Below are 25,292 nucleotides of genomic sequence, written 5' to 3'. Positions count from 1 at the left end.
CGGGAGGGTATCGCTTGAACATGCCTAGGTTGAGTATTGACTGATGATGAAGCCATGCGTCACAGATTATCTTATACTGCTGCGTTGATTCAACTAAGAATGGGAACATACAAGCAGAAGGCCTCGGCAAAACCAGGCAGATACTCAAGCCAGAGACCATCACCAACCTTGACGATCGTTCAGAAATAAAGAATCGGCGACATTACTGCGGAATTTACCCCTGACAAGCCATCCTAATTACTGGAAGAAGAGCTCGAACTGGAGCTTGAAGAGCTCGACGAGCTGGAGCTTGAGTCGCGCTTATGATGTTTCTTATGGTGTTTCTTGTGCTTGTGCTTCTTGCGACTGTTTGGAAACCCCAAGTTAGCGCGCGGAATCTAATAGATACTCAGCAGATAACCAGGTATGGCAGACGTACGCTTTGTTGACTAGATTCATACCTGCTGCCCCGACCAATGCACCTCCTGCTGTGCCCAATAGTCCGCCCCCAAGCTTATGGCCAACAAGACCACCGCCAGCAGCGCCAAGCACCGACGAACCGAGACCCTTCTCCCCTTCCTTTCCCCCCGGACCAGGAGCTTGTCCTGGCTGAGGAGCGTGACCCGACTGCGAGCTAGCGCCGTAGTACGAAGCACTCTCACCCTGGTGAGATTGTTGCTGCGGCGGGTATGGGGAGTGGCCACCGTCAGGCGGTAGGTTCATCTGCGAGCCTTGTACGTGACCATAGTCACCAGGATAAGCGCCTTGCTGGGGGGTTGCGTTATAGGGAGGGGGGTGGCCCTGTTGTCCGTACGATGGGTACTGGGTATGAGACGGCTGATTGTACGCAGGCTAAGATAAGTCGCAGCAATGAACTGTTAGTAAATAGTAAGAAGCCAAGACATAAAGTCCCACTCCCATGCAGCGGTAGGCGCGGCGGATGCATAGTTCCAAGAAGTATATCAAGAAAAAGGTAGCACTCAAGTTAGACATACTGTAGATTGATAGTAGCCATGCTGCTGAGGTTGACCATATTGACCCTGTGCAGGAGGATAGTTCCCTGGCTGACCACCATATCCATCGTTCAGGTTATTCCCATGGGCTCCGTATTGATTGTATTGATGACCCCCGTACTGGCCAGACATGATGGGTGAAAGTGTCAGATAGTAAGAGTACAGTTTGTACGGTGTATTGGGGCTGAAGTAATATGCAAGATAAGTAAAAAGAATCGCAGAAGAGAAGGGGAAAGGTGTCAATCGAGCCACTACTTTGAAGTTCCTACAGCTTACGGGGGAAGGAAGGAACAATGGTCTCGCGGGGTAATTCCAGTGATCAGGGCAAGGGGGGGGGGGGGCTGTGCAAAGTAATTAAAGAGTGGCCCATACGACGTACGGAAACGGGAGAGCTTGAGCTGATCCATCTGTATATCACATCCTATAGTTTTATAGCTCATGTCACTAGAGCTAATTCTCGAGGTTGAAGATAGGGACTATAATGTCACTTTTCGCCTGCGATAGAAACCCTTGTCCATTGCGACCCCGCCCTGTTCCCACCATGTTGCTTTCATTTGATTTACCCCGGGAACCGCAACTGCATGTATCACAAACCGCCCCTTCCAGTACATCTCCCTACTATAGTGAGACATCATAGAGTCAGCTTCATGGAATTATTAATTGTTAATCGGAGGTAGGTTGGCCAGTGATGGTGGTCAACATCTGAGAGTTGAGCCGATATGCATCTACACTAAATCAGGAAGCTCCGATCTTCGCTACTTAACAAGGGTGCTCCTTCCGATTACTAGGAATGCTAACTAGGCCGCCTTAGCTAAGGCACAATGTATTCACTATTTATATCTAATAACATCCAGCATAGGGAAACGGACAACCGATGGCTTGATATCCTACAACCATTGATTCTATCTTTGTTGTTCTACATGTTTGGTTATACTCAATCGTTTTTCACAAGGCGCTCCTTTCTCTCGGGAAAGTCGTCGCTCACACAGTCATCCTTGCGTTACAGAGCATCGCCATTCTCGTCAGGCACCATGTCTAACAAAGATTGGAGCGCCGCCCAATATTTGAAGTTTGAGGATGAGCGGACTATGCCTGCCCGCGACCTCCTTGCTCGGGTCCCTCTCCAGGCTCCAAAAAGAATAGTCGACCTGGGCTGTGGGCCGGGAAACTCGACTGCTGTTTTGGCAGCTCGTTATCCCGACTCTCATATTGAGGGGATGGATTCATCTCCTGATATGATCAAGAATGCAAAGGTGGCTCTCCCACATATTGAGTTCAGTGTCGAAGATCTCCGATCCTACTCCCCTTCTTCATCGGTTGATCTTTTCTTTTCTAATGCCGTCTTTCAATGGCTCAAGAAGGAAGAGCGAATCTCGGTTATTAAGGGATTGATGGGGACTCAGCCTTCTGGGGGAGTGTTTGCCTTTCAGGTGCCAGACAATCTGATGGAGCCATCCCATGTCTTGATGAGGGAAGTTGCCGCTAGCGGGCCCTGGGCTGTCACGCTCAGGACTGTTGGTAGAGACTTCTTTCAGTCGCCGCAGGAGATATATGACCAACTTAAGCCTTTGTCTTCTGAGGTGAATATTTTCAGAACTGAATACCACCATTCCCTCGAGGATCACAAAGCCATTGTGGAGTGGGTCAAGGGCGCTGGATTAAGGCCCTATGTTGACCCATTGCTGCCGCAAGACAAGGAAGCATTTTTGAACGAGTATCTGAAGCGGTTGGAAAGTGCATATCCAAAGTTAATCGACGGCCGGGTTTTGCTGGGTTATCCGCGTTTGTTTGTTGTTGCGGTTAAGAAGTGATGAGGCTAGTGCATTGCATACGACCGTTTACGTTCCCCATCCTTACCTTCTTGTTTCTAGAGAAACTAGACAAGGTTTGTGCAGAAACTTCTATTTCACCGTTCATACTTGCATATCGTTCTTCATGGACATAGACTACACTGCGCTAAAGCTGGAATTTAGTGTGTATATCCATTTCGAGAAAGTAGGCTAAAACCCAAACAATTGGGTGTGCAAGCTACATAGCAAAATTAGTCTGAATAAAGAATCTTTTTTTCGCACTATAATTTGGTTTCATACGACTTTCCTTTCTAGCAAGTGCTCTCAACTAGGGATGTAAGCCACAAGGGTCATATCATGATACAATGTGAAGATCACGGCCAGCCCACCGCATGACGCTAATACTAAAAGCAATACAGCGTACAGCATACTCGCGTGCGTGGGACCTGCCTTAAATATTAGCAGTTTGAAAATAGGCTTTGGACCCATTTGAGGTAAAAGAAAATTTACTCCGCACGAAGAGACCGGTAATCTTTATGGTGCCGCTCATCTCTCATATGTTATTGCTACTTAGAAACTATCTCTTCTGAGCTCTTAAAGAAACATTAAAAAGGGGAGATGGCTTTTGGAGCGAGCAAGGTATATTGGCTAGTCTTTTTCCTAGCGAAACCAGAATTACTCGAAGACAAACCGCTATCATCCATGTTGACTCTTTGTCTCGCTGATAGTATCAAAGGAAAATTGTTCCATCCCGTACCGGCTTTATTGGAGAATTGATTAGATGGTGAGCGAGGTTATCTCCGGTGCGTCTTAGAATGGAATTGACATAGGTGTCTAAGGAGAGAGTACAAGCTAAGCAACATAAAGACCTGTCGCTTTCGGGAGGGGAAGCCTAGAATTATATGTAGCGATAGAGGTTATGGCCCGTGTTCATCATAGAGACTTGAAGGTAAGTATTATCGGCTATTCTATATTCTTAAAGCCGACATGGAGGCGAGAGCCAGAAAATTACTGATTATGAAGTAGATTGAGCAGGACTATGGGGAAATAATTGTACCACCAGAATGGTTCAGGGTTCTCAAGTCATCGAAGTTTAGGATTGCTAACTTCGTACATCTAGGTAGAGTCTTGATAACATTAAACAAAATCAACGCTGAATTGACTTAGACTAGCTTACGAAGGCCACAGGACAATCGGCTTTCTCAATACACATAGGGTTATTATTATCGCAAATGTCCGTGGTTGACTTTTTGAAACGTAGATACAATGTGTTTAAAATTAATCGCAGAAAAGATGTTGTAATATTTGATGTGGTCCTGGCCACACAAGAGATTATTAGAGCTGATATGGTACACTCGATAAAGTCTAGTTCGCTTCCAGAGGGCTCTTTCGTGCGCTCTTCCGTCTGCGGCTTCGACTGTGACCGATCAATATGATTTGGTTTGTATGCACAATTATCAGGATGCTAACCCTGCGCGCTTTATGTAGCTGGATATCGTATTTACACCAACGGCGCTGTCGTACTTTCATTCGATGGAGAATCGTAAGAATTTAGGATTTAGAAGACATCAAGCCTATACCTAATGTTCACCACTTGCTGGATGCCTTTTTAGACATCTTACTGGGTGTTATGACCTGCGAAATGACTCCACAGATTCTTCGCCCAATACCCTAAGAGGCAACCTGCTATCTGGCCTGTTAGTTGGCTTTTTTTCGGATCCTTCGCCTGAGACCCTACGGGGCAACTTGCTATCGGGCCGGCTAGGTATCTCGCCTGGCCTACTTAGGAACCCCTCGCCTGTTACCCTAATGGGTCTCAAGCTCTCCCGCCCAGTTACCTTCCCTCGGGGATCAACAGCTTCAAATATTTCAGGTGCGCCAGGAATACCTAGCTGGGGCATCGGTTTTGCGGGGTCCCATGTGAAGTAGTGCTTTTTAGCAACGTCATCCCAGTCCATGCGCGGAATAAGGCACATTGTACGCCTCCAGAGTCTTTGCATAAGCCGTCGCGTAATGATATGAGGACGTCCTTTGGCGTACTCTCTGAAAGTCTGACCTTTTGCCGGACCGCTCTCTAAAAGTTTTCTTAGATGCTCGCGTTCTGCCCCCCTAGCTCTCTTTTGTCTGTTGGAGAGGTTCACTGTTTTCCTTTCTCTCGGTGGCGACCATGGTATTTCTCCCGACATCAAGCCTTCTAAGGTGCTGAGGTCTGGTTCAGGTAGTGGCGGAAGGAGGTGATCCAGAACATCATTATACCATTCCTTCCGTATGTTTCGCCTTCGAGATTTAGCCACTCCGTCCCCGGAGATCACCTTCTTGGGTATGACAGGGTTCAGGTCTTTCACTTGGCGAACGCCTAGCTGAGAGAGAATTCCGTTGTTTTGCTGCGATTTCAATAGTTCAATCACGATCGAAGGGGGCTTCCAGTCGTCTCCGTACGGTTCGGGCCGCTGAAGAATCTGTTGCACAGCCATAGTATCGGCAGGAATATCGGGTGAGATTAGAGCGTACAGCAACTCCTTTCTCCGTTTCCCTTTCCGTCCATATGCCATTCGAATGACTTTTTCGAGCGGTTTGATAAATCCTTGGTTCGCCCGCTTCAGAAGCGACAGCGTTTCTTTTGATTCATCGAAGAGCATAATCAACCGCTCGAGATCATATTTTATCCAAGGTCTCCGCTCGTCTATCACGTATCGTCGAAATCTTCGGACAACATAATCATGCATGTAACTTTTCGCAACGGGATCGGGTAGATAGGAACATTCGCGGAGTATAGCACGGAAATGGACTTTCCATGACTCCATGCGCCATGGATTGACAGGGGGTACTGGCGGTACCTGTATCCTTACCATGTTGTTGTTGTTATCATTGTCGAACCTATGTGGTTTGTCTAGTCGGAAGAACTTCAAAGAATCCGAGGTCCAGAACTTCACTCGAGGCCGTTACGCGAAAAAAGCGCTAAACCCAAAACGCGATCAGAAGTCACCCCGCGACATTTCTTTATGGCCGGAACATACATGAGCAGTTCTCAATGGCAATGACAATGACTTGTTCATGATATTTTTTTTATACAATCTCCAACTCCTAATGCTTTTCTACTGAAGGTGTGGTCGTGTTCATTGGTGTCGGCCGTTCCATTTATCCCTTTCGCGCTAATCACGCGCCTCTTCGCCTCTTCGCGCGAATCCGGTCGATCCTTAGGAAGGTGCATTTCCCCACATGCTTTCAATTCCTCGCTCTGCTTTTTCTTTTTCGGTCTTTTGCCCGGCAAATGAGGTTATGCTGTCTCGTCCGGCAAAACTGAAACCATTAGAGATCTAACTGTCGTCAGATTCAGGTGCATGGTGTCTAGGTTGGGTGCCCCGATACCGAAACTAGACCAGTCCAATGGCGTCAAACAACCACCACCCGCCGCGTCCAAGCCTACCCATGTCATATTCCCAAAGTAGCATTGGGTCTGCCAATGGAATGTCGTTTTCTCAGTCGCAGCTGGGTTCTTTTAATGCTTCCCAATCCGTGGCAACAACCCCTCGCGGTACACCCCCTCCGAAAGGTTCTCACCAGTCGGCAATGTCTTTTACATATTCAAATGGTCTGCCCCATGGTGCACGGGGTAGCTTCAATAGTTTTGAAGACATGAATGGCTACGGCGCAATGGTGACGTATCAGGAGGAGATCAAGCCCCAAATCTATAGAGTATGTGCCATTCTAACCCTTCTTACTTTCCATGACGGTCTCCATATTGACCTTCCCTGCCCATCTACAGGCCGTCTATTCAAATGTTTCTGTCTACGAAATGGAAGTCAACGGAGTCGCTGTCATGAAACGTCGCTCGGATTCTTGGTTAAATGCTACCCAGATCCTCAAAGTTGCCGGTGTTGTTAAAGCGAGAAGGACCAAGACGCTCGAAAAGGAAATAGCGGCTGGTGAGCACGAGAAGGTCCAGGGAGGTTACGGGAAATATCAAGGTACATGGGTGAACTATCAAAGAGGTGTGGAGCTTTGTCGCGAATACCACGTCGAGGAGATGCTGAGGCCTCTTCTCGAATACGACATGGGACCCAATGGTACCACCGGATCGGCGCAGGACTCTTTAGATACCCCCACCAAGGAGCAAGCGATGGCTGCGCAACGGAAGCGACTCTATAGCGGCATGGACAACCGTAGTATATCTCAACCCCAACAGGGCACTTTCTTCCAGAACATCTCTCGCACTGCCGCGACGGCCGTCAACGCCATGAGTAAAGCTCGCTTTGATTCTCCTGCAGCAAGAGGCATGGATGGCAGGCGCTCAAGTGCCATACGGAAACCTTCGCATCAAATGGGTAGTCAAGAGACGCAGCTTCCCTTTGGCAGTCAACAGAGCATGTACAGCGTGGCACCCGACAGCGGATTTGGAAGCAACGTCCAACACAATGGCCGATACCCTCATGACGGCCGCGCGTTCGATCATGAGGAGCCTATTGAACCTCCTCGCAAACGCGCCAGGTCTTCTTCCAACCACGCACATTCGTTCGGACTCCACTATGAGCCATCGACATTGTCGATGACCGAGGCGACACCAACAGAACCGAACGACTCATTTTACCAGGATATGGATATGTCAGCTCCTATGGGTGACGGCAGCAAGCGGGGCGTTGAACCTCTCCCCCCAGCGACAACCCCTGAAAGGTTTCAGAAGATGAAACTCATCATGACCTTGTTCCTTGACAAGCGGACCAAAGATTTTTCCACCCATCCTGCCCTGCTGCAACTATCCGGGGATGACTTGGAGACCCCGCTCGATGAATATCGGAACAATGCTCTGCACTGGGCAGCCATGCTTGCTCGCATGCCCCTTGTACATGCGCTCGTCGAGAAAGGCGTTAGCATATTCCGACTAAATGGTGCTGGTGAAACTGCATTACAGAAGTCTGTTGGGACAAGGAACAATCTTGACTACAGGAGCTTCCCACGTTTGTTGCAGGTCCTTGCTCCAACAATTGACATGGTTGATTACAGTGGAAGAACGATTCTTCACCATATTGCCGTAATGGCTGCCACAGGTGGCGGTGGCCATGTATCAGCTAAACACTACCTGGAGGCTTTACTGGAATTCATAGTCCGGCATGGAGGTAGCTCAGCGAGTCGACAAACCCCAAATGGGCTTGAAAATGGAGCAAACGTACAGGAGTCCAACGAGGTCATAACACTCGGCCGATTTATCTCAGAAATTGTCAATCTTCGCGACGATCAAGGAGACACGGCATTAAATTTAGCAGGACGCGCACGCTCTGTGCTTGTGCCTCAATTATTGGAAGTGGGCGCGGATCCTCATATACCGAATCATACTGGCCTTCGGCCTGCGGATTACGGTGTGGGCGTGGATATGGTTGATGGAAATTCTCAGTCACAACTTTCTGGAAACAAGACTGACTCCTTCATGGACCACCTGGCCAAGACTAAGAAGGAAATTTTAGACGGTAAGCAGACGGATCCACCAATCATCATAACTATCTCGATCACTAATTCTCTCATGTAGCAACATTGGCCCAGATTAGCTCAATAGTGCAAGAAACACTAGGCGGGGTTGACACTGAACTAGCTACGAATCTCGCCAAGAAGCACGAAAAATTCGAGCATTGGCATTGCAAGATCCGGGAGTCAGCAAAAGCTCGACAAATTGAACAGAAACAACTTGACGAACTGAAACGCAAAGCATCAGATCGTGTAGGGTTGAGCAGACGCTTCAAAAATCTCGAAAAGTCATCAGAAGACCTACTCATGATCTTGAAGAGCATTCAAGGTGACTCTTACGACGCATCGAAAATGATGTCAGTTGGCGATGCTGACAAGGACTCGGGAATTGACGTCGACAAATTCGATGCTATCTTCCCTGAGAACTTTGACCCTACCTCCGGATTTTCCGAACAGCAAGCTACTTTCTTGAAATCGTTACCCTCCGCCGCAGCTCTACAACAACGCATACAATGCTACAAGGGATTCAACGAGGAAATCACGAATGAGATAGACCGCCTCAAATCCAAGAACGTGGTGCTGGGCCAGAACTATCGGCGAATGGTGATGGCCTGCACAAACTGGACGGCTGAGCAAGTCGACGAAGCCGCCGAAGGTTTAACACAATGTGTTAAGGAGCTAAATGATAACCCAGTTCCCGAAGATGAGGCTATTGAAATCCTGATGAAGGATCGAGGCCAGGATTGGTAACCCTATCTACGAGCCACATACGAACCAACTTTTCAGAGAAATCCTCTTTCAACCTCTGAAATCACTGCAAGATTACGAACATTTTTTATTTATTTTTCTCGTGGTATTTGACTGTCTTTGGATTCAGTACAATTGAGCGTTGTTCATATGGTGCTAGGTGTTGAGCTTTCTGTACGTTTATGCATCGATGTCTGTATTTACAGATACCCTAACAGCACATATAATGGGTTTTGAATGGTGTTATGCATTTGCTTATCCTAGCTACCTGTCCGGTAAGGCTATGTGGAGACCCTCTTATATTAACTTGGTTGTGCGAGGTATTTTCATATCGAATTTACCAGACAGTACTATTACCTCGGCCTTCTGCTCGTTGGGCAGATTGGACTTGCTCCAATACAAATTAATGGCTTTAATGAAAGTTGCTGGTGTACTTTCTATTCTATTTCGTCAAATGAATAAGACTCCAAAATGACTCAGATCTTCCCAGCACTTATACCCGTATCTATGAAATCATATCACTTGATGTAAGCTCAATGTAGCTCCTGAACCACTAGAGGCAATCTCGGTTACCTAATGCATATAGTTACAATATGCATTGGACTTGGTATTGAAATTGACGGTTACTCGGTAACACATCTATATGTGTGAGGCATATATTTGCCTAAAGAACCAATTATTGGCTCTTTCTGTTGTCTAATTATAGAGGAAAGTGATGAATATGATTTGATTATGAAGACGCTATCATCTTTTCAAAAAAAAAATGACAACCTTCGGAAGAGAGATGCCACGATCACTGAGTAAAATCTAATATGTAGGGGAACAAGCCTATACACTGAATGGTATCTTCGCTAGGCCTCACGACCATGAGCATGTTCTCTCAAGATCTCATTCAGTCCATCCCGCTGCAAACACTCCTCAAAATGAAAGCTCCGTGCCAAAGCATCCAATTCCGCTTCGTTCATGCCTCGGAATAACTCCGCAAACTCGTCTACAAAAGAAGTAGCCAAAAACGTCTGAAACACGCTCCGTAACAAGTGCCTTTCTGTATTCCAAGGCGTAGGATACGTCTGCTTAGCTCGAGGACTGACCTTGTCAATCCATTCGACAAGCGGTTTCAGCGCCGCCTCGGGCTCAGCGCTAGGCCGTCTCCCCCAAGCATCAAGCCAGAAGTGATTCTTCTTATCTAGGAGGGGCTGGATGGTCTTGTTCCATTTGCTCTCCGGGTCAGTGTAGATCATGCCCTGGAGCCCGATGTCTTTGTACAGCCAGATGGACCAGTGAATGTTGTATTTGTCGTAGATGCGGAGCTGCTCGCCGAGGAGATTGTAACGTTCTGTATTGATGGTCGAGGCGTCTGCGTCTGCGCGGGGGTCGGCGTAGACAGGTCCAAATTCGCCATTCCAGATCGCTGTGCCTTTTTCGGTCAGATGCTCGACTTTGCGGAGGTAATTGCGTTCTAGGTGGGCTTTTTGTTCGAGTGTGCCTTTGTAGCGTTCGCCGGTTGGAAAGCCCATTGACTTGGTTTTTCTCATTAGTGTTGATTTCTAACCTCGTCTTCAGCAGAAGAGAGTGAGAGAGGTTGTATGTGAGTGTGTTGGGGAGGGAAGGACAGTGAGACATACGGCGTAGTCGTGAATAGAATAGACACAGTTCGGGAGTACTTTATCAAATCCTTTCCACTCCATGGCAAACGTGTTCCCGTCTAACCAGAGGATATGATCCGGGTCAACAGCACGGATAGCTTTCTCCACCCGCTCATAGAACGCAGGGAGCCTGATATGCTCAGGGTCGCACGGCTCATTAAGGGGGTTATACCCGGCAACCCAAGGGTTAGACTTATATCTCGCTGCGATCTGTTCCCATAGCCACACTGTTCTATCTTGATGGTCCTTATAGTCCCAAAATGCGGCGTAGTTGGTGGTGTTATCGGAATGCCAGTCACCGTTTTGGCCACCAGGAGCCGTATGCATGTCTAGGATAGTGTAGATATTTTGCTTAGCGCACTGTTTTCGTGTTCGAAGATGAGTATTTTTCTTGGGACAGTAAATCTGGTATCGACCTCGTGAGAAAAGCTTACCAAGTCAACCACACGGTCCAAGTGTCTGAATCCCGACTCTTTCAATACGCGCGGATTCATATCATCTTCGAAGTGACGGTAGTTAAACGGGATCCGAAGACAGTTCAATCCCAATCCGGCAAAGAACTTGGCATCTGCCTCTGTGAAGAAATACTCCAGCCATTTGTCAAAGAAGAACGTGTACTTCTCTGGCCCGAGGACCTTTTTCATTGCAAGACGATGTTGCGACTCATGGCCAGGGTACCCAGTAATGAAATTTTCCATACTAGCAGAGGCGGTAAGATTAGTATAGTGGACTTTGAAGCAATATGTAACTGGGAGCAACGTACTTCATCCATCCCCCGATAGCTGCGCCTCGAAGGAGTACCTCGTTGCCGTTCCTGTCAACGACCTTGTTGCCTTTCACGTTGAGTATTCCGGAAGCCATTGCAGCGGTTCCTTCTGATTTATCTTTTGTGCCTTGGAGACGCCTACGTTTCCACCCTCAGCGGTTTCTGCTGTGTAGGAGCAAACCCAAACAGTATCTCGCAACAGCCATCTTAAAAAGCACAATACCTCCGATCTAGCGGTAAAATACGTATGAATCCTGTACATCTTGGCTTAACGTATGCGGGGTAAATCCCCATCGCGTCCATTTCTTTGTTCAATATCATATCGGTTAAACGACATATTTAGGCTGAATCATGCGTTATTCTTTTACAGCCAAGGCTTCAAGCAAGAGTGAATTTCTAGGGTTTGAATGGATACAGCCGGAATCTGGCGATTGGTGGAAAATAGCGTCGCTCGGAACAAGCCCGCTGCTTGTACCAAGAAGTGTGTACTCTGCTACTCTCTTACATAGATGTCTACTCTAGCAATTAAAGCTCATTTTGGTTTCGCCAACTCGGGCGAGTAGTACCGGACACCGTGTGAAGGTGAGAGCATGTCGCTAGACAATATCATCCGGCTACCACAACGCTGTGGGGCACCAAGTCCGGCTACTACACACTAGAGAGCCTTTCTTGGATAGGACAAAACCTTTACATTCCTGATATCCGACATCCGTCATTCTTTCAGGAGCCCAGCCCCTTCACAAAACCGGTGCAAAGGCGGTTCGGTTCCTCTTCCAATCCTCTTGCTCTCTGGCAAACCGGATCAGTGGCTGCCTAACCCATTATTCAACCTACAAGGTCGGGAAATGAGCACCACGAAAGGACAAAGATCCTCTTTATCCTGGGTCATGGGGGGGCATTCCCGGCTGCTTCTTTCTACCGAGTCCTAGTGGCATTACACAGGCTTTCGGGAAGCTCTCCATGCCTTTGCAGCAACCCACTACGGATGCGCGGAACGGCTTCCGGGCTTCTCAGATTGGCGTTCGGTGCGCTCATAATGCACACCTCAAGGGTAAGCCATGTGCCCAGAGGCAACAATCGACCCCACCGAGATGCAAGCCAGTTTCGGCATATCGCCGATACTAGTCGCATCATCTGAGGATTTGAGGAACTGGCATCTGCTTGGAGACCAAATTGCCTCGATTTTGGAATAGAATGCATTTCTTCATGCACCTGGCGCATCTCTCCCGGCACTGCAATCATCACTTGTCTTCAAAGCAAATGCAGCTATCGTCCATTATCTTTGGTAAGTGGAAGGGATATATGGAAATTATGTACCATCCCAATGAACTGCCCCCCGAAGGTCCATGACGGACGATCGGCTGTTCACATACGTAGCGCCATGCACGCTACAGTTGACGTAGTTCCACACCTGCTTTGTGCTGAACTGTTTTGTCGGAAAATGGCAAGTACACAAAAGCTTCTCGGAGCCTCGTCATCTTGAACCATTTTCATTAGCTCTTCAAGAACAACGTCATGTTCATGAAAGAGCCGGAGCATGAACGAAAACTCCCGGTTTTGTTGCTAAGCTCCATCCACAAAGCCTCAAAGAGGTCTTAGTTTGGGGCGCTTTTGCAAGGGGGGTTGAAAAGGAAAGGGGTGCGAGTTGGGCAAAGGTTTTGTACGACGTTCCTTTCTTCTTACCTTGGTTAAGTTTTGATATCAATATTGAAACTCGCAATGGATTAAATTTGGGGAACTCAGGGAATAATAGGTATGCAATAGGCGATGACAGTCATAATGGGTAGCTGATGAACGAGATGGTAGGAAGAGAGTGGAAAGGGAGAAAGAAAGTTGAAGAGAAGAAGAGTGTGCGACTCAAGGGGAGGGTATCTCACCAAAATGGATCATTAGGTCAACAGCACGGCACATGACCTAAGTATGACCAGCCCTTTATTATACTACGTCAAACAGATCAGTTTCAGTAAGCCATCGGGAAGGAACACCATTGCACCTTGTTAATGCTGTGCGCGGACCTCACAGTGCGTTAAAGCGGTTCATTGGCCTTTCTCTCTCAAGTTACAGCAGAAAAGTGGCCACCTTTCCATCGGACAGTGCATGGAATTACCATTGGAAGTTCATGGCCGCATGTACGTTCCACGGGAGGCTGATTACAGCACAGAACCAGTGTGTCTGAACTTATTAATAGAACTGTAAATGATAGCTCCGGGAGCAAGAGCATCAGCCGATCAACCACGTGTAATCATAGAAATATTTGAGGGCGGTCTTTCCCTGTTCCCATAGGCAACCCTATGTTGACTTCAAGATTATACACGCTACTGGTACAAACATCATGGTCATCAAGAGGTCAGAATTATACGCCTTTTCCCTTGGAATTTTAATCCATATATTCTACTTCCGTGTGGGAGAGCATCACCTCTATCCAGCCAGGTATATCTATACCTATGTCGGATTCTTCATTAGCATTACGGCGTTCCTCTACTACGCGGAAGAACTCCCCGTAGTCCTATCAACTTCCAAGTCTTTGTACCTGATCTTCATTCATCTGCTTGGTCTATATAGCAGCCTCATCCTATATCGTCTATTATTTCACCCACTCCGCCGATTTCCTGGTCCATTTTTGTCACGTATCTCAGCGTTCTGGATATCAGCCCAACTCCATCGCAGGCCTCTCTTTCGCAAGCTTGCTGATCTGCATGAAACGTATGGGAGCTTTGTTCGTATAGGGCCATCTGATCTGTCGATTGTTCATCCCAAAGCTACTAACATCATCTACGGCTTCAAGTCTACGTGCACTAAGAGTGCGTGGTATGATGGCTCTGCGCCTCTGAAATCGTTGCACGCGCATCGGATTAGAGCAGATCACGATAAACACCGTCGTATCTGGAATCCGGGGTTCACAGATCGGGCCCTACACGGATATGAGAAACGAATACAGGTGTATAGACAGAAACTCATTAACCAGATCACATCGGCAGATGATGACGAACCCGTAAACATCAGCACGTTGTTCACCTGGTATGGTTACGATGTAATGGGTGATCTGGCATTCGGGCAAAGCTTCGACATGTTGGAGAAAAGTAGCACCCACTGGGCTGTTTTGTTGATACTCAGCATGCTCAAGCCAGTTGAGTATCTGATGCCGATATGGTTCTTCCGGCTATCGGTATCCATTCCGTTTGCTTCCAAGGCTTTCTGGAAGTTCAATGAATACTGGGGCCAGCTATTCAGGACACGAATGGCGGTACGGTGAATCTACTGTTCATTCGCCCACTAGGCATGCTAACTAGAGTAGACAAAGCAGGAAATTCCCGATATCAGCGCATGTCTTCTGGAACCCCTGAAAGGACGAACACCTACAACTGATGAATTCAACGGGCTGCTCGGAGACGCGTCTTTGATCATCAATGCAGGAGGGTAAGTGGCCAATAGTGCATGCACCTCTGTATGGAATTGTCGCTTACAGTACTAGTGACACTACGGCCACGACATTGACCACAATTGTATATGAATTGGCCCGTCGGCCGCTGGAGGTTCAGAAACTCCGGGCCGAGTTGGCCGTCTGTACGACCGACGCAAACGGAGAATATGCACATGAGAATCTGACCACCCTAAAACAACTCAATGGTGTTATTAACGAGACGCTTCGTATACACTCCCCGGTCCCGAGCTACATCCCACGAAAAACACCCCCGGAGGGTATCGACATCGAAGGTACGCATGTGCCAGGGAACATGAATGTATTTTGCCCGCAGTGGATAATTAGCCAATGTGAGCGATTCATCACATGTGAAGTCAAGCGAATCCCCTGGCTAACTTTCCTTTCCACCTTAGCCGAGACTGTCTATCAGAACGCACAGGACTTCATTCCCGAGCGATGGTACCTATATCCGGAGATGATCAAAGAAAGATCTGCCTACGCTCCATTCACGACGGGTATGTAGACAACCAACTCGCATGACCATGATGTCTAATAAAGTGATAATATCAGGGCCATACACCTGTATTGGCAAGCCGCTAGCCCTTATGAATATCCGGGCAACTATTGCTCGACTAGTCACGGCATTTAATATGGAGCTAGCACCGGGGGACGATGGACGAGCACTCGAGAGGAGTATGAGGGAGCACTTTTCTATCTATATGGCGGACGATATCCGGGTTATATTTCGAAAATGCGCCATATAGCCGAGTCTACGTCAACTTGTTCTGCTGAAGTGATTGAATGTTGGTTCCTTTTTCGGTTATAGTTCTCATTGATTTTGCATAAGATTGCATGTGCATAAATCGTACACAATGTATATCTAGCTTACAAACGTATCCCAAGCGACTGGATCAACATCTTTGAGTCAATTTAAACCCTCAGATCTGCATCAGATGAATCCGGTTTCCGACCAACGATATGGTACCAGGGCTTAGACTGTCGCTTGGCGTTAGGTTATATCGCTATCCGGTTGGATGGCACAAACCACCGCAACTGTATAAGACAGCGGTCCTGAGTCATTTCCCCCCCCCCCCCCCCCAGTACCGAAAACAAAGATTCATTAGATACCTTTGAAGTCAAATATTGGGGCAACCCTAATTGACTGAGACAGCCAACTCATCTCATACATATTGAATCCTCCACTGATTTAATGACGTAACCAAAGAAAGCATAAAGTATGAGATTGTTGCACTGTCCGGAAAAGCTTTCCCTCCCGGCTGGGCAAGTAAGAGCCAAGAGGGGATAAGAGGTTCTGGGCGGGAAACAAGAGTTGTGGTTTAGAGCCGAATGGGTACAAGCCATAGTGCCTAACTACTAGTAGTAGTTCCGTATCCTTCGGGAAGCAAATGCTGCCGTGTCACATGGCAGAGGTGGTGACGCCCATGAGATAACAAAAGTCGCACCCGTGCATACCCTCTCACCAATCCGGTCGGGCCAAGCCCTACATCTTTATTCGTGGGCTACGAGGATGGGTCTCGTGGAATGCAGCCGATCAATCAATCAAAACTCAGTCCTTACCGTCAGACTTTACCGGAGTGATCCATGGTTAGGCCAAATGGTGAGCGAAAATTGACTAAACTCGCTAGTGAGCTCGTACCCCGCGACAATGACCATGGCTGGGAATGTCAGCCTTGCTCTTGACGCGGGTGGCGTTCGGAGTAAGAAACAGAAATTTTGAACAGAGTGAGTGCGAAGAGACAAGTGGAAGTCGGCACAAATACCTACATTAAATTATGTATTAATCGGAAAACTGGAGATGTTCAGTGAAAACGTGGAGAGAGAGCTTGGCATAGTCTGGAGTAAAAAGCTTGGCAGTGTGACGGGTACTAGGCCAGACCGAACATTCTATGGAATGAGAATTGCTCGGACATGCCCGTCAGATGATTCATCAACGATCTGAACACGATGCGTATTGGTTCTGCCGCAAGGAGTATATGTATACGGATTTAGTTCTATAGTTAGACTTCCCGCTTTGCAATCCACGGGTTATCAGTTCGATGGAGGAAGTTCATGCTTCTTGAATAGGAAATAGGCGGCCCCAGCGTCACCACTATCAGTTATTATATTACAGCTTCATCCCGAGGTCGACGATCGGCAACCCACCCGGCGACAAGAATGGGGAGAAATTTGCGGGGCCCCTCCTTATCAGCACCGAGTACTGAATCCTTTGCGTGTTTAGTCTCCGGTGATTTAAAATCGGAGATCTCCCTCGCTTTCTCGTTGAACAGAATTTAGTTCCCCCCCCCCCCTCCCCTCCCCTACTCCCATCTCCCAACACCGAGGTTTCACCCCTCATTTCCTTTCCTCTGTCATCATTTGTGTCGCTTGACAAGCTTTTCTCAAAATGGAGGCAGAGGCTCATGAAAAGCGCCCCGGTGGTAATCACACCCCATCTTCAGATGACAATGAGATGGAACACATGAGTGTAATGAGATACTTCTGGACTAGGCTGCCGACGCTGGTGCCACCGATGAATCCCGCTCCCAATCCGTTCAAGGCACTTACTCTTCTCAATACACAGCAATGGCTTTTCTTTTCGGTTCGTTGGCCTATTCCTACCGTCCACAGGGCGCATCTAACCGCACTTAGGTCGCATTTCTAGGCTGGACTTGGGATGCATTTGACTTTTTCACCGTTTCCCTAACGACGTCCCAATTGGCAGAGGAATTCAATAAAAAGGTTTCCGACATCACCTGGGGGATTACTCTCGTGCTCATGCTTCGATCCGTAGGGGCCATCATCTTCGGAATTGCCTCCGATCGCTGGGGTCGGAAATGGCCCTTTGTCATCAACAACCTCCTTTTCATTGTGTTAGAGCTGGGTACTGGTTTCTGTCAGACTTATCAGCAGTTCTTGGCCTGCCGCGCCCTCTTTGGCATTGCTATGGGCGGCCTCTATGGAAATGCAGCGGCAACGGCGCTCGAGGATTGTCCCATGGAAGCGAGAGGCATCGTGTCCGGTTTGCTGCAGCAAGGGTATGCATTTGGTTACCTGCTGGCCACTGCACTTGCGCGGGGGCTGGTTGACACCACGTCTCACGGGTGGAGACCGCTGTACTGGTTCGGCGCCTGCCCCCCCATCTTGATTATTCTCTTCCGACTGTGTCTCCCGGAAACTCAGACATTCCGCCAGCGGCAGGCCACCCGAGAAGACGTTCGTGGTGGAGTTACATCGTCCTTTCTCTCAGAAGGCAAAATGGCTTTGAAACGGCATTGGATGCTCCTCATTTACCTCGTTTTGCTGATGGCGGGCTTCAACTTCATGGTAAGTCATTTCCTTCAGATGGCCAAGCGTGGGAGCCCCCTCTAATGGCTTGGTCCTTGTAGTCCCACGGATCCCAAGACCTATATCCGACCCTTTTGAAAAGCGAATTTTCCTTCTCTGCGAACGCAGTCACCGTTACCCAAGTGGTCGCCAACCTCGGAGCTCTCACCGGCGGGACGCTGTGCGGCTGGGCGAGTCAGATATTTGGACGTCGGTTCTCTATCATTGTCATCAGTATCATTGGCGGTGCGCTCCTCTACCCCTATACCTTTGTCACCTCGACCAACGTCATGGCCGCGGCGTTCTTTGAGCAATTCTGCGTGCAGGGTGCGTGGGGAGTGATTCCCATCCATCTCATGGAGCTCTCACCAGGTGCGATTCGCACCTTCACGGTGGGAACGGCCTACCAATTGGGGAACCTCGTCTCGTCGGCCAGTTCCACGATTGAATCCACGATTGGCGAGCGTTTCCCCCTGCCACCCACGGAGACGGAAAAACATCGATACGAATACGGGAAAGTCATCTGTATCTTCATGGGCTGTGTGTACGGCTACACGATCCTGGTGACATTCTTGGGACCGGAACGACTCGGCCGCAAATTCGATGTTGCGCATGATGCTGATATGGCGACGGTAGCCGCGCATCGTGGAACCAGTAAGGTGGGGGAAGGGGCCGAGAGCGATGTGGAGAAGGCTACCGTCACCCGGCTTGAAGGATAGTGTTTATACGCTTGTGGGAATTGGGTATATATATATGACGATTGATAGGTATGGAAAAGTAATTAAGACAACGTTTATTTTTTGGACCGCTGTTTACTTCCTGTTTCATATCCCATGAATTGGCTGTAAATACTCCCCAATGTTATTCAACTCCATCCGATACCCGGTGGGAACCAATCTAACCCTACGTAGTACTATCTCATTGACTTGATTTTCATTGTCCTCCCACGGTCGCTTTCATCGCCAACACGTACGCTAGGTCTATTGAGAGATGTTCAAAGTCAGCAAGATTTGGTCAGATCAGGTTTCTGGTTCGAGAGATGCAGCGACATTGGAACGTAGCATCTGAATCTGCTTAATTGTGGATGTTATATGGTCAATGCTCATGGAGAGTTGGTCACTTGGAAGGTTTTCTTCATTCGCTGAAAAGACTGGGAGAGGATGAAAGAAGGCTAGGTTGAATGAAACCTATCCAACGGCCAACCATGGTTAGGAAATCATGGATCAAATCCGAGTTGCTGAAATGTCGGGGAATTCACCCCCCTTTTATGTCTTGACCGGGCATTAAAAAGGCCCCCGCATTCTGACGGTCAAATCATATAAGGTTGTTGCTGACAGGACGTGTGTCTTACGTTGCTTGTCTTAGGCCAAGAGAGAAAAATGTTCCTTGGAATGGCTCACATCGGGTTATGCGGTATTACTCTCCAATGATTGGCTTTGAGTTATTGACGGATGACGAGGAATGGCGTGCTCTCTCTCCCTCTCTCTCTCTCACTTTCATTCACTGAACATGGCAAGAATAGTACTCTCTGTACCCTTTGAACCCTGTAATTCCTACGTACTAAGAAAGAGATGACGTTGTCTTTGGTCCCATCTCGCGAGAAACACTAAGTTTAGTTGTAACTCATTTATGTATTGATGCATGTTAACCCTATATGAATCTGTATATAATGTATCTCCTTACTGTACCTATATTATTTTAGATTTAAAGAGGAGATAAGATTAGGATCATACGATGCAGAGCGAAGAAAGAATCGTAAAAAAGGGTCACTAGTAGTATTGCCGCGCGCATCCGCCAAGTACAGACGGAAACGGGTTTTCCTGGTCGTTAAGATAGAGTATTGGGATTATCGAGTAGGATCTTAATGTTGCGCTCCTACCTCGCCCCTTCCTTTCCAGGGTGTTGATCGTTGTTCCCTTTCTTCTTTTCTTTCTTTCGGTTTTTTCTCTTTTCTTCTTTTCTTTGATTACCTATTGCTCTTTCAAGTTCTTCTTTCTTCACTCTCGCTTTTCCTCCGGCGCAGGTACTATTTTCCTTACATGATATTGCATTCCTTCTCCAAGCCTCGGTCGGCCTGCCGCTCGTTCATTTCCTTTGGTCTCGGCCTCGTTCCCTAGTCTAGGGGGGCCTACGTACTCTGCAAACGTTAAATTAGAGAAAAAAAAAAAAAAGGAAAAAGAAAAAAGAAAAAAAGAACGGCGCAACCAACCACCTATCTTTTTTCTTTTTTCTTTTTTTCTTTTTACCCCGGTCGGTCAATCTGTCTTTCGTCCAATTATTCGTCGATTTACGTTATCGAACATTCTTTGTCTCCTTGATTCTTATCCCCTGACTACGTGCCGCTGGCGTTAGACTCGTCGCCGAAGCCTCCTCCGAACTTGCGATCGATCGGCTCCTGCGTGCTGGATGAGTACTACGATCTCCGCTTCTTCCAATGCACAGACGTTCGTCTGGCTCGCCTAGCGAGGACGACGCTGAAGATTCCTTAAGCTCTCGAACTTCCACAGAACCAAGTAATGGTCCCAATGTCACCGACACGCCGGAAAAATCGCGTTCGCAGGTAGCCCGCACAGGCACCAGCTTCGACCTTCGTCGAGACGCCACGGGCGCCTCAACCCCCAGGTCCCGAAACTCGAGCATGTGGAGGACGCCGCCATCCTCGTCGACCACTATAATTCCTCCGGATTGCAAGTCCTCTTCCGTCATGATGCCATTGGCCTCGCAACGACTGCCCATGGAGGCGTCGTCGGGCAGTCCGCACCGGTATCGACCGTCCCGCCTCCGCAGTCCGTGGCCCTGTTCCATTCCGACAGCCTTCACCACCCTCATCGCTTCGATCTTCCTCTTTTTTATCCTTCGCTCCTTTTCACTTCGTCAGACTGGTGGGGATGGCTGTGGAATCCCGGTTATGAGCCCGACTTTCCTTCGCATGGTGGGGTTTGACACGGAGCATACGCGCTTTGCCAGCAAATATAATCTCTATCTCTACCGGGAGGGAGGCGTGGATGAGTATAATCAGGAGAATCTCGGGGTACGTTGACTCTGCGTGTCTTGTTCTTACGTCACAATAAAAATAAAGACTCTGCTAAGCGTCAATTCAATATAGTTGAATGGAGTCCCCGTCCTGTTTCTCCCCGGAAATGCTGGAAGCTACCGGCAGGTCCGATCCTTAGCCGCCGAAGCGTCGAGACACTACCACGATGTGGTTCGCCATGACGAAGAACGATTGAACACTGGTACTCGAAGCCTAGATTTCTTTATGATCGATTTTAACGAGGATATGGCCGCCTTCCATGGGCAAACCCTACTCGACCAAGCCGAATACGTCAATGAAGCCGTGGCCTATATCCTGTCCCTTTATCATGATCCGCGACGCTCGCGAAGAGATCCGGAGCTACCAGATCCGATCTCGGTTGTCCTCATTGGGCACTCCATGGGTGGCATCGTTGCGCGAACAGCCTTAACGATGACGAACTATCAAGCGAACTCGGTCAATTCGATTGTCACCATGTCTGCTCCCCATGCCAAACCGCCCGTCTCGTTTGATTCCGATATCGTTCAGACCTATAAGCAAATCAACGATTATTGGCGGGAAGCCTACTCACAGACGTGGGCCAACGACAATCCTCTGTGGCATGTGACCCTCATTTCCATTGCTGGCGGTTCGCGCGATACTGTTGTGCCCTCAGATTATGCCAGCATCTCGTCTCTCGTTCCCGAGACTCATGGTTTTACTGTGTTCACCTCCACCATTCCCGATGTATGGATCGGAATGGATCACCTGTCTATCACCTGGTGCGATCAATTCCGGAAAGTGATCATCAAATCCTTGTTTGAAGTTGTCGATGCCCGACGCGCCACACAGACGAAACCAAGGGCAGAGCGGATGCGAATCTTCAAGAAATGGTATTTGACCGGTTTGGAGACTGTAACGGAGAGGACGCTTCCGCGAAAGGGTACTGTTTTCTCGCGCGTCTTGCGTCCCTTCAAACTGTTAGCAAGCTAACTTCTTCTTAACCAGAACCGAACACTCTTCTGACACTGGAAGATCGGTCTAATACGATTCTATCGCAAGGCAAACGACTCATTCTTCGCGATTTGGGTCACCGCAGAGGACCCAATGTTCACTTGTTGCCAATCCCCCCACAAGGCGTATCGGGCAAGAAGTTCACCCTTCTTACGAATCAGCAATTCGATAAATCCGGGGATCATGGGAGCCTGGAGGTTCTCTTCTGTAGTGTGTTCCCGCTGCAGAATGGGAAACCTGCAACGGCATTTTCAATGAACATGGACTTCTCCGGAGGCACTTCCGGCTCGACTCGACTCGCCTGTAAAAACGCCGCCGAAGATGGGATTCACTTGCCGGCCTCGACACACTCCTCGAAACGTCCTTATGACCGGGTTCAGCCTTTCTCGTATCTCCAGTACGATCTGGAGGACCTCGCGGAGCACCAGTTCGTAGCCGTCGTTGACAAAGCAAACACGCCCACGAAGGGCTTCGTGCTGGCGGAATTTTCAGATAGCTCGGATGCGGTGATCAGGGCTCGCTTGGGTTTGGGGAGCCTACTTAGTGCCGGGTTGAAAGTCCGTCTGCCAGCGAACCGTCCCATGCTTACGGAACTCAACATACCCGCTATACACTCGAGCCTCCTAGACTATAAACTCAAGATCGTTCGAAAGAGCCATGGGAAACAGCAGGAAATGTTCGCCCCCCTTTTGCGGCAGTCGGTTGCAGATCCGCATGAATCCAAGTTCTTCGTTAATGTCAAGGATGTCAATGTGAACCTGCATGGGTTGGCGCCCTTTATGCCTCCACCCCTTCGCGACCAGGCGACACTGGGCGGGGTTTCTTTTCACCTCTGGACAGATCCGAGCTGCGATTCTACGGTTGACATTTCTTTGACGGTGGATGTTGCTAGCAGTCTCGGCGAGCTGGTAATGCGGTATCGGACTGTATTCGCGGCTTTCCCGCTCCTCGTTGTGGCCCTGGTCCTGCGTAAGCAATTCCAACTGTACGACGAGACCGGCTATTTTATCACATTTGCGGAAGGTCTGGACAGTGCTCTGCGATCATCCCTACCTATTCTCCTTCTAGCCATGTCGCTGCTGGCGTCTTCCCTAGCGACCTCTACTAAGTTACCGCCTACTGACGACCCGTTCCATTGGCGTACGAACTCCACTGAATCCCCAATTGACTTCACCAAGAACGACCTCCTTCTGGGCTCGCAAGACGCTTTCTTCTGGTTTCTAGTGCCTGTGTTTGGCCTGATAAGTGTTGGAGTATGCCTCATGATCAATTATGTAACCCTCGCTCTTCTCTTCCTTCTCACCACCATCTACGGTTTTCTGAGGAGCAAGTCGGGCTATATCCGACGTGATGAGAAAGGGTAGGTCAATCTAGACTTGTATAGTTTCATCTACTAATCATGCATAGAAACCTTCCGATCTTTTCTTCCGCGAGCCCCAGACGACGACTGGTCAATTCCGCCATTCTGTTAGCCCTTGTGTCGACAGTCATTCCGTATCAATTCGCATATATGGTGGCCTGTATTGTGCAGTTAGCAACCAGTGTCCGGGCTAACTGGCATGCCAAAGAGGCTGTAAGCTTCTATCCCCTGCTCGCAACCGGTCAACATACTAATATCCATCAGAAATCCACTACTCATTATAACTTCGCCAATCTTTCTTACTCGATATTCCTCTTGATGCTGTGGGTTCTGCCGATAAATACTTTGGTTCTCCTCGTTTGGGCCCATAATCTAGTTGTGCACTGGTTCATGCCATTCTCATCTCATCATAATGTGCTATCAATTATGCCATTTGTTCTCCTTGTGGAGGCCATGACTACTGGAACTATGATCCCCAGAGTCACCACTCGGTGAGTTTCCCTCACTACAGTCAAGGCACCAACGGATAGTAACTTATGACTTTAGCTTCAAACATGTCACTTCCATCCTCTTCTTCTTCATTGCCATTTATTCAGCGATCTATGGCGTCTCGTACGCCTACCTCCTTCACCATCTTACTAATATCCTCGCCGCCTGGCTAGTCGGCATCTACTTCTCTGCCAGCGGATTTTCCATTTCACGACTCTGGCGAATCCTAGAAGGAGATGACGCGGTGCAAGCCCCTACGTCGGGAAGCCACACGAAGAAAAAGCCATGAAAACACCACCTTACTATCTCCTTCAACTTCTCATTGCTGTTTGTCTTTGTCGCATTTTCTAGTCTCAAGACCCATATCTATACGGAGTTCACACTTGGGGTGGTGTTTTATTCCTCGCCGAAGAATCGGCCTGTACAGGATCTTATTTCTTATTCGCTTTTTCTAGTCGAGTGAACGAGACAATTCCATAACGTGAAATGTACTTGGCATCCACTCGACGCACGCTCCCATCCCTTTTTTTAAACGCCCTAACGTCTGTATATACGCTTGGGTCTGGATATAGATCGATCATAAGGTGTTCCTAGAATATACATAATACCTCTCCTTATGATGCTGCCAGTTGTTTTATCCGTGCTCATGAATCAATGTCCACCCTACCAAAGCAGTACACTTATCCATCCACTATATCTACTATACCCGGCCTTGCCTGCTCAGATTCAGGTATCTTTCATATAGTATTTCCATACATAAAGTACTTCACTTTATTCTGAATAAAACCACTAATTCAAAGAATAGAGTTCAACAGTTTTAACGGGTTATTTTACGATGACTGTTTTCTGGCCTCCGATGACTCGGCGAGTAATAACAGCTCCAACTGCGGACGGTGACGCATGAAAAGGTAGTATTTCTTTTCCTTCTTTAAGAGAGTTGTGATTACTATGTATGTATATGTGGCTGTTCTACCAGTTCAGCTGGCAGGGTCGATTATTACTCCCATTATGCCAGGGTTTCGACAGTTTTTGATCTTATAAAATGATACGTTGGGCAACGTTCTGGCCAATCAAATAAATTGTTATTCAAAATTAAGTAGAGACTATGCATGCATATCACTAGGCGCTCCTCCCCTGGCTAGTCACTGGCGGTATGAGTAGCAGTCGAATTAGTATTCTGATCAGCGTTCTGAAACTTTAAGGGTCCTTGGGTCTCCAATCAGCGCCTTAGCAGAAGCAGTTTATTGACTATGTAGTTTTTAGAAGGACAAGT

General features: G+C 48.1%; 8 protein-coding genes across 8 annotated transcripts; 5 read left to right on the top strand and 3 right to left on the bottom strand.

The window, feature by feature from the left end:
* Window positions 1-233: 233 nt before the first annotated feature.
* On the bottom strand, window positions 234-1,124 carry BDW43DRAFT_310456 (putative glutamine-serine rich protein MS8; the record flags this gene model as incomplete). The annotated part of the gene is made up of 3 exons (XM_032046944.1): window positions 234-345; window positions 419-831; window positions 975-1,124. The coding sequence occupies 3 exons, from the start codon at window positions 1,122-1,124 to the stop codon at window positions 234-236; spliced, it is 675 nt and encodes a 224-aa protein (XP_031900935.1).
* Window positions 1,125-1,834: 710 nt separating this feature from the next.
* BDW43DRAFT_274190 (S-adenosyl-L-methionine-dependent methyltransferase) lies at window positions 1,835-2,987 on the top strand. The gene has a single exon (XM_032041707.1). It carries the CDS (start codon window positions 1,913-1,915, stop codon window positions 2,801-2,803), a length of 891 nt encoding a protein of 296 aa, XP_031900934.1. The 5' UTR covers window positions 1,835-1,912; the 3' UTR covers window positions 2,804-2,987.
* Window positions 2,988-4,068: 1,081 nt separating this feature from the next.
* Window positions 4,069-5,708, bottom strand: BDW43DRAFT_274189 (uncharacterized protein). Its single transcript, XM_032041706.1, has one exon. The coding sequence runs from the start codon at window positions 5,632-5,634 to the stop codon at window positions 4,411-4,413; it is 1,224 nt and encodes a 407-aa protein (XP_031900933.1). The 5' UTR covers window positions 5,635-5,708; the 3' UTR covers window positions 4,069-4,410.
* Window positions 5,709-5,866: 158 nt separating this feature from the next.
* Window positions 5,867-9,083, top strand: BDW43DRAFT_62466 (putative APSES transcription factor (MbpA)). Its single transcript, XM_032050315.1, has 3 exons — window positions 5,867-6,478; window positions 6,549-8,244; window positions 8,304-9,083. Exons 1-3 carry the CDS (start codon window positions 6,170-6,172, stop codon window positions 8,987-8,989), a joined length of 2,691 nt encoding a protein of 896 aa, XP_031900932.1. The 5' UTR covers window positions 5,867-6,169; the 3' UTR covers window positions 8,990-9,083.
* A 754-nt stretch (window positions 9,084-9,837) lies between these two features.
* BDW43DRAFT_310452 (glycoside hydrolase family 5 protein) lies at window positions 9,838-11,493 on the bottom strand (the record flags this gene model as incomplete). Its single annotated transcript, XM_032046943.1, has 4 exons — window positions 9,838-10,506; window positions 10,612-10,992; window positions 11,067-11,331; window positions 11,396-11,493. 4 exons carry the CDS (start codon window positions 11,491-11,493, stop codon window positions 9,838-9,840), a joined length of 1,413 nt encoding a protein of 470 aa, XP_031900931.1.
* Window positions 11,494-13,730: 2,237 nt separating this feature from the next.
* Window positions 13,731-15,583, top strand: ftmC (cytochrome P450 monooxygenase ftmC; the record flags this gene model as incomplete). The annotated part of the gene is made up of 6 exons (XM_032048796.1): window positions 13,731-13,799; window positions 13,920-14,642; window positions 14,694-14,815; window positions 14,871-15,169; window positions 15,233-15,334; window positions 15,390-15,583. The coding sequence occupies 6 exons, from the start codon at window positions 13,731-13,733 to the stop codon at window positions 15,581-15,583; spliced, it is 1,509 nt and encodes a 502-aa protein (XP_031900930.1).
* A 1,640-nt stretch (window positions 15,584-17,223) lies between these two features.
* Window positions 17,224-18,862, top strand: BDW43DRAFT_318948 (sugar transporter family protein; the record flags this gene model as incomplete). The annotated part of the gene is made up of 3 exons (XM_032048795.1): window positions 17,224-17,418; window positions 17,469-18,143; window positions 18,206-18,862. 3 exons carry the CDS (start codon window positions 17,224-17,226, stop codon window positions 18,860-18,862), a joined length of 1,527 nt encoding a protein of 508 aa, XP_031900929.1.
* A 1,715-nt stretch (window positions 18,863-20,577) lies between these two features.
* Window positions 20,578-24,308, top strand: BDW43DRAFT_299768 (GPI inositol-deacylase; the record flags this gene model as incomplete). The annotated part of the gene is made up of 6 exons (XM_032044779.1): window positions 20,578-21,174; window positions 21,250-22,099; window positions 22,294-23,530; window positions 23,578-23,743; window positions 23,795-24,021; window positions 24,077-24,308. 6 exons carry the CDS (start codon window positions 20,578-20,580, stop codon window positions 24,306-24,308), a joined length of 3,309 nt encoding a protein of 1,102 aa, XP_031900928.1.
* Window positions 24,309-25,292: the final 984 nt, after the last annotated feature.

Source organism: Aspergillus alliaceus (genome assembly GCF_009176365.1).
Source record: "Aspergillus alliaceus strain CBS 536.65 unplaced genomic scaffold BDW43scaffold_18, whole genome shotgun sequence".
In the NCBI taxonomy this organism is placed as follows: Eukaryota; Fungi; Ascomycota; class Eurotiomycetes; order Eurotiales; family Aspergillaceae; genus Aspergillus; species Aspergillus alliaceus.
This window is presented reverse-complemented; position numbering and strand designations above follow the sequence as displayed.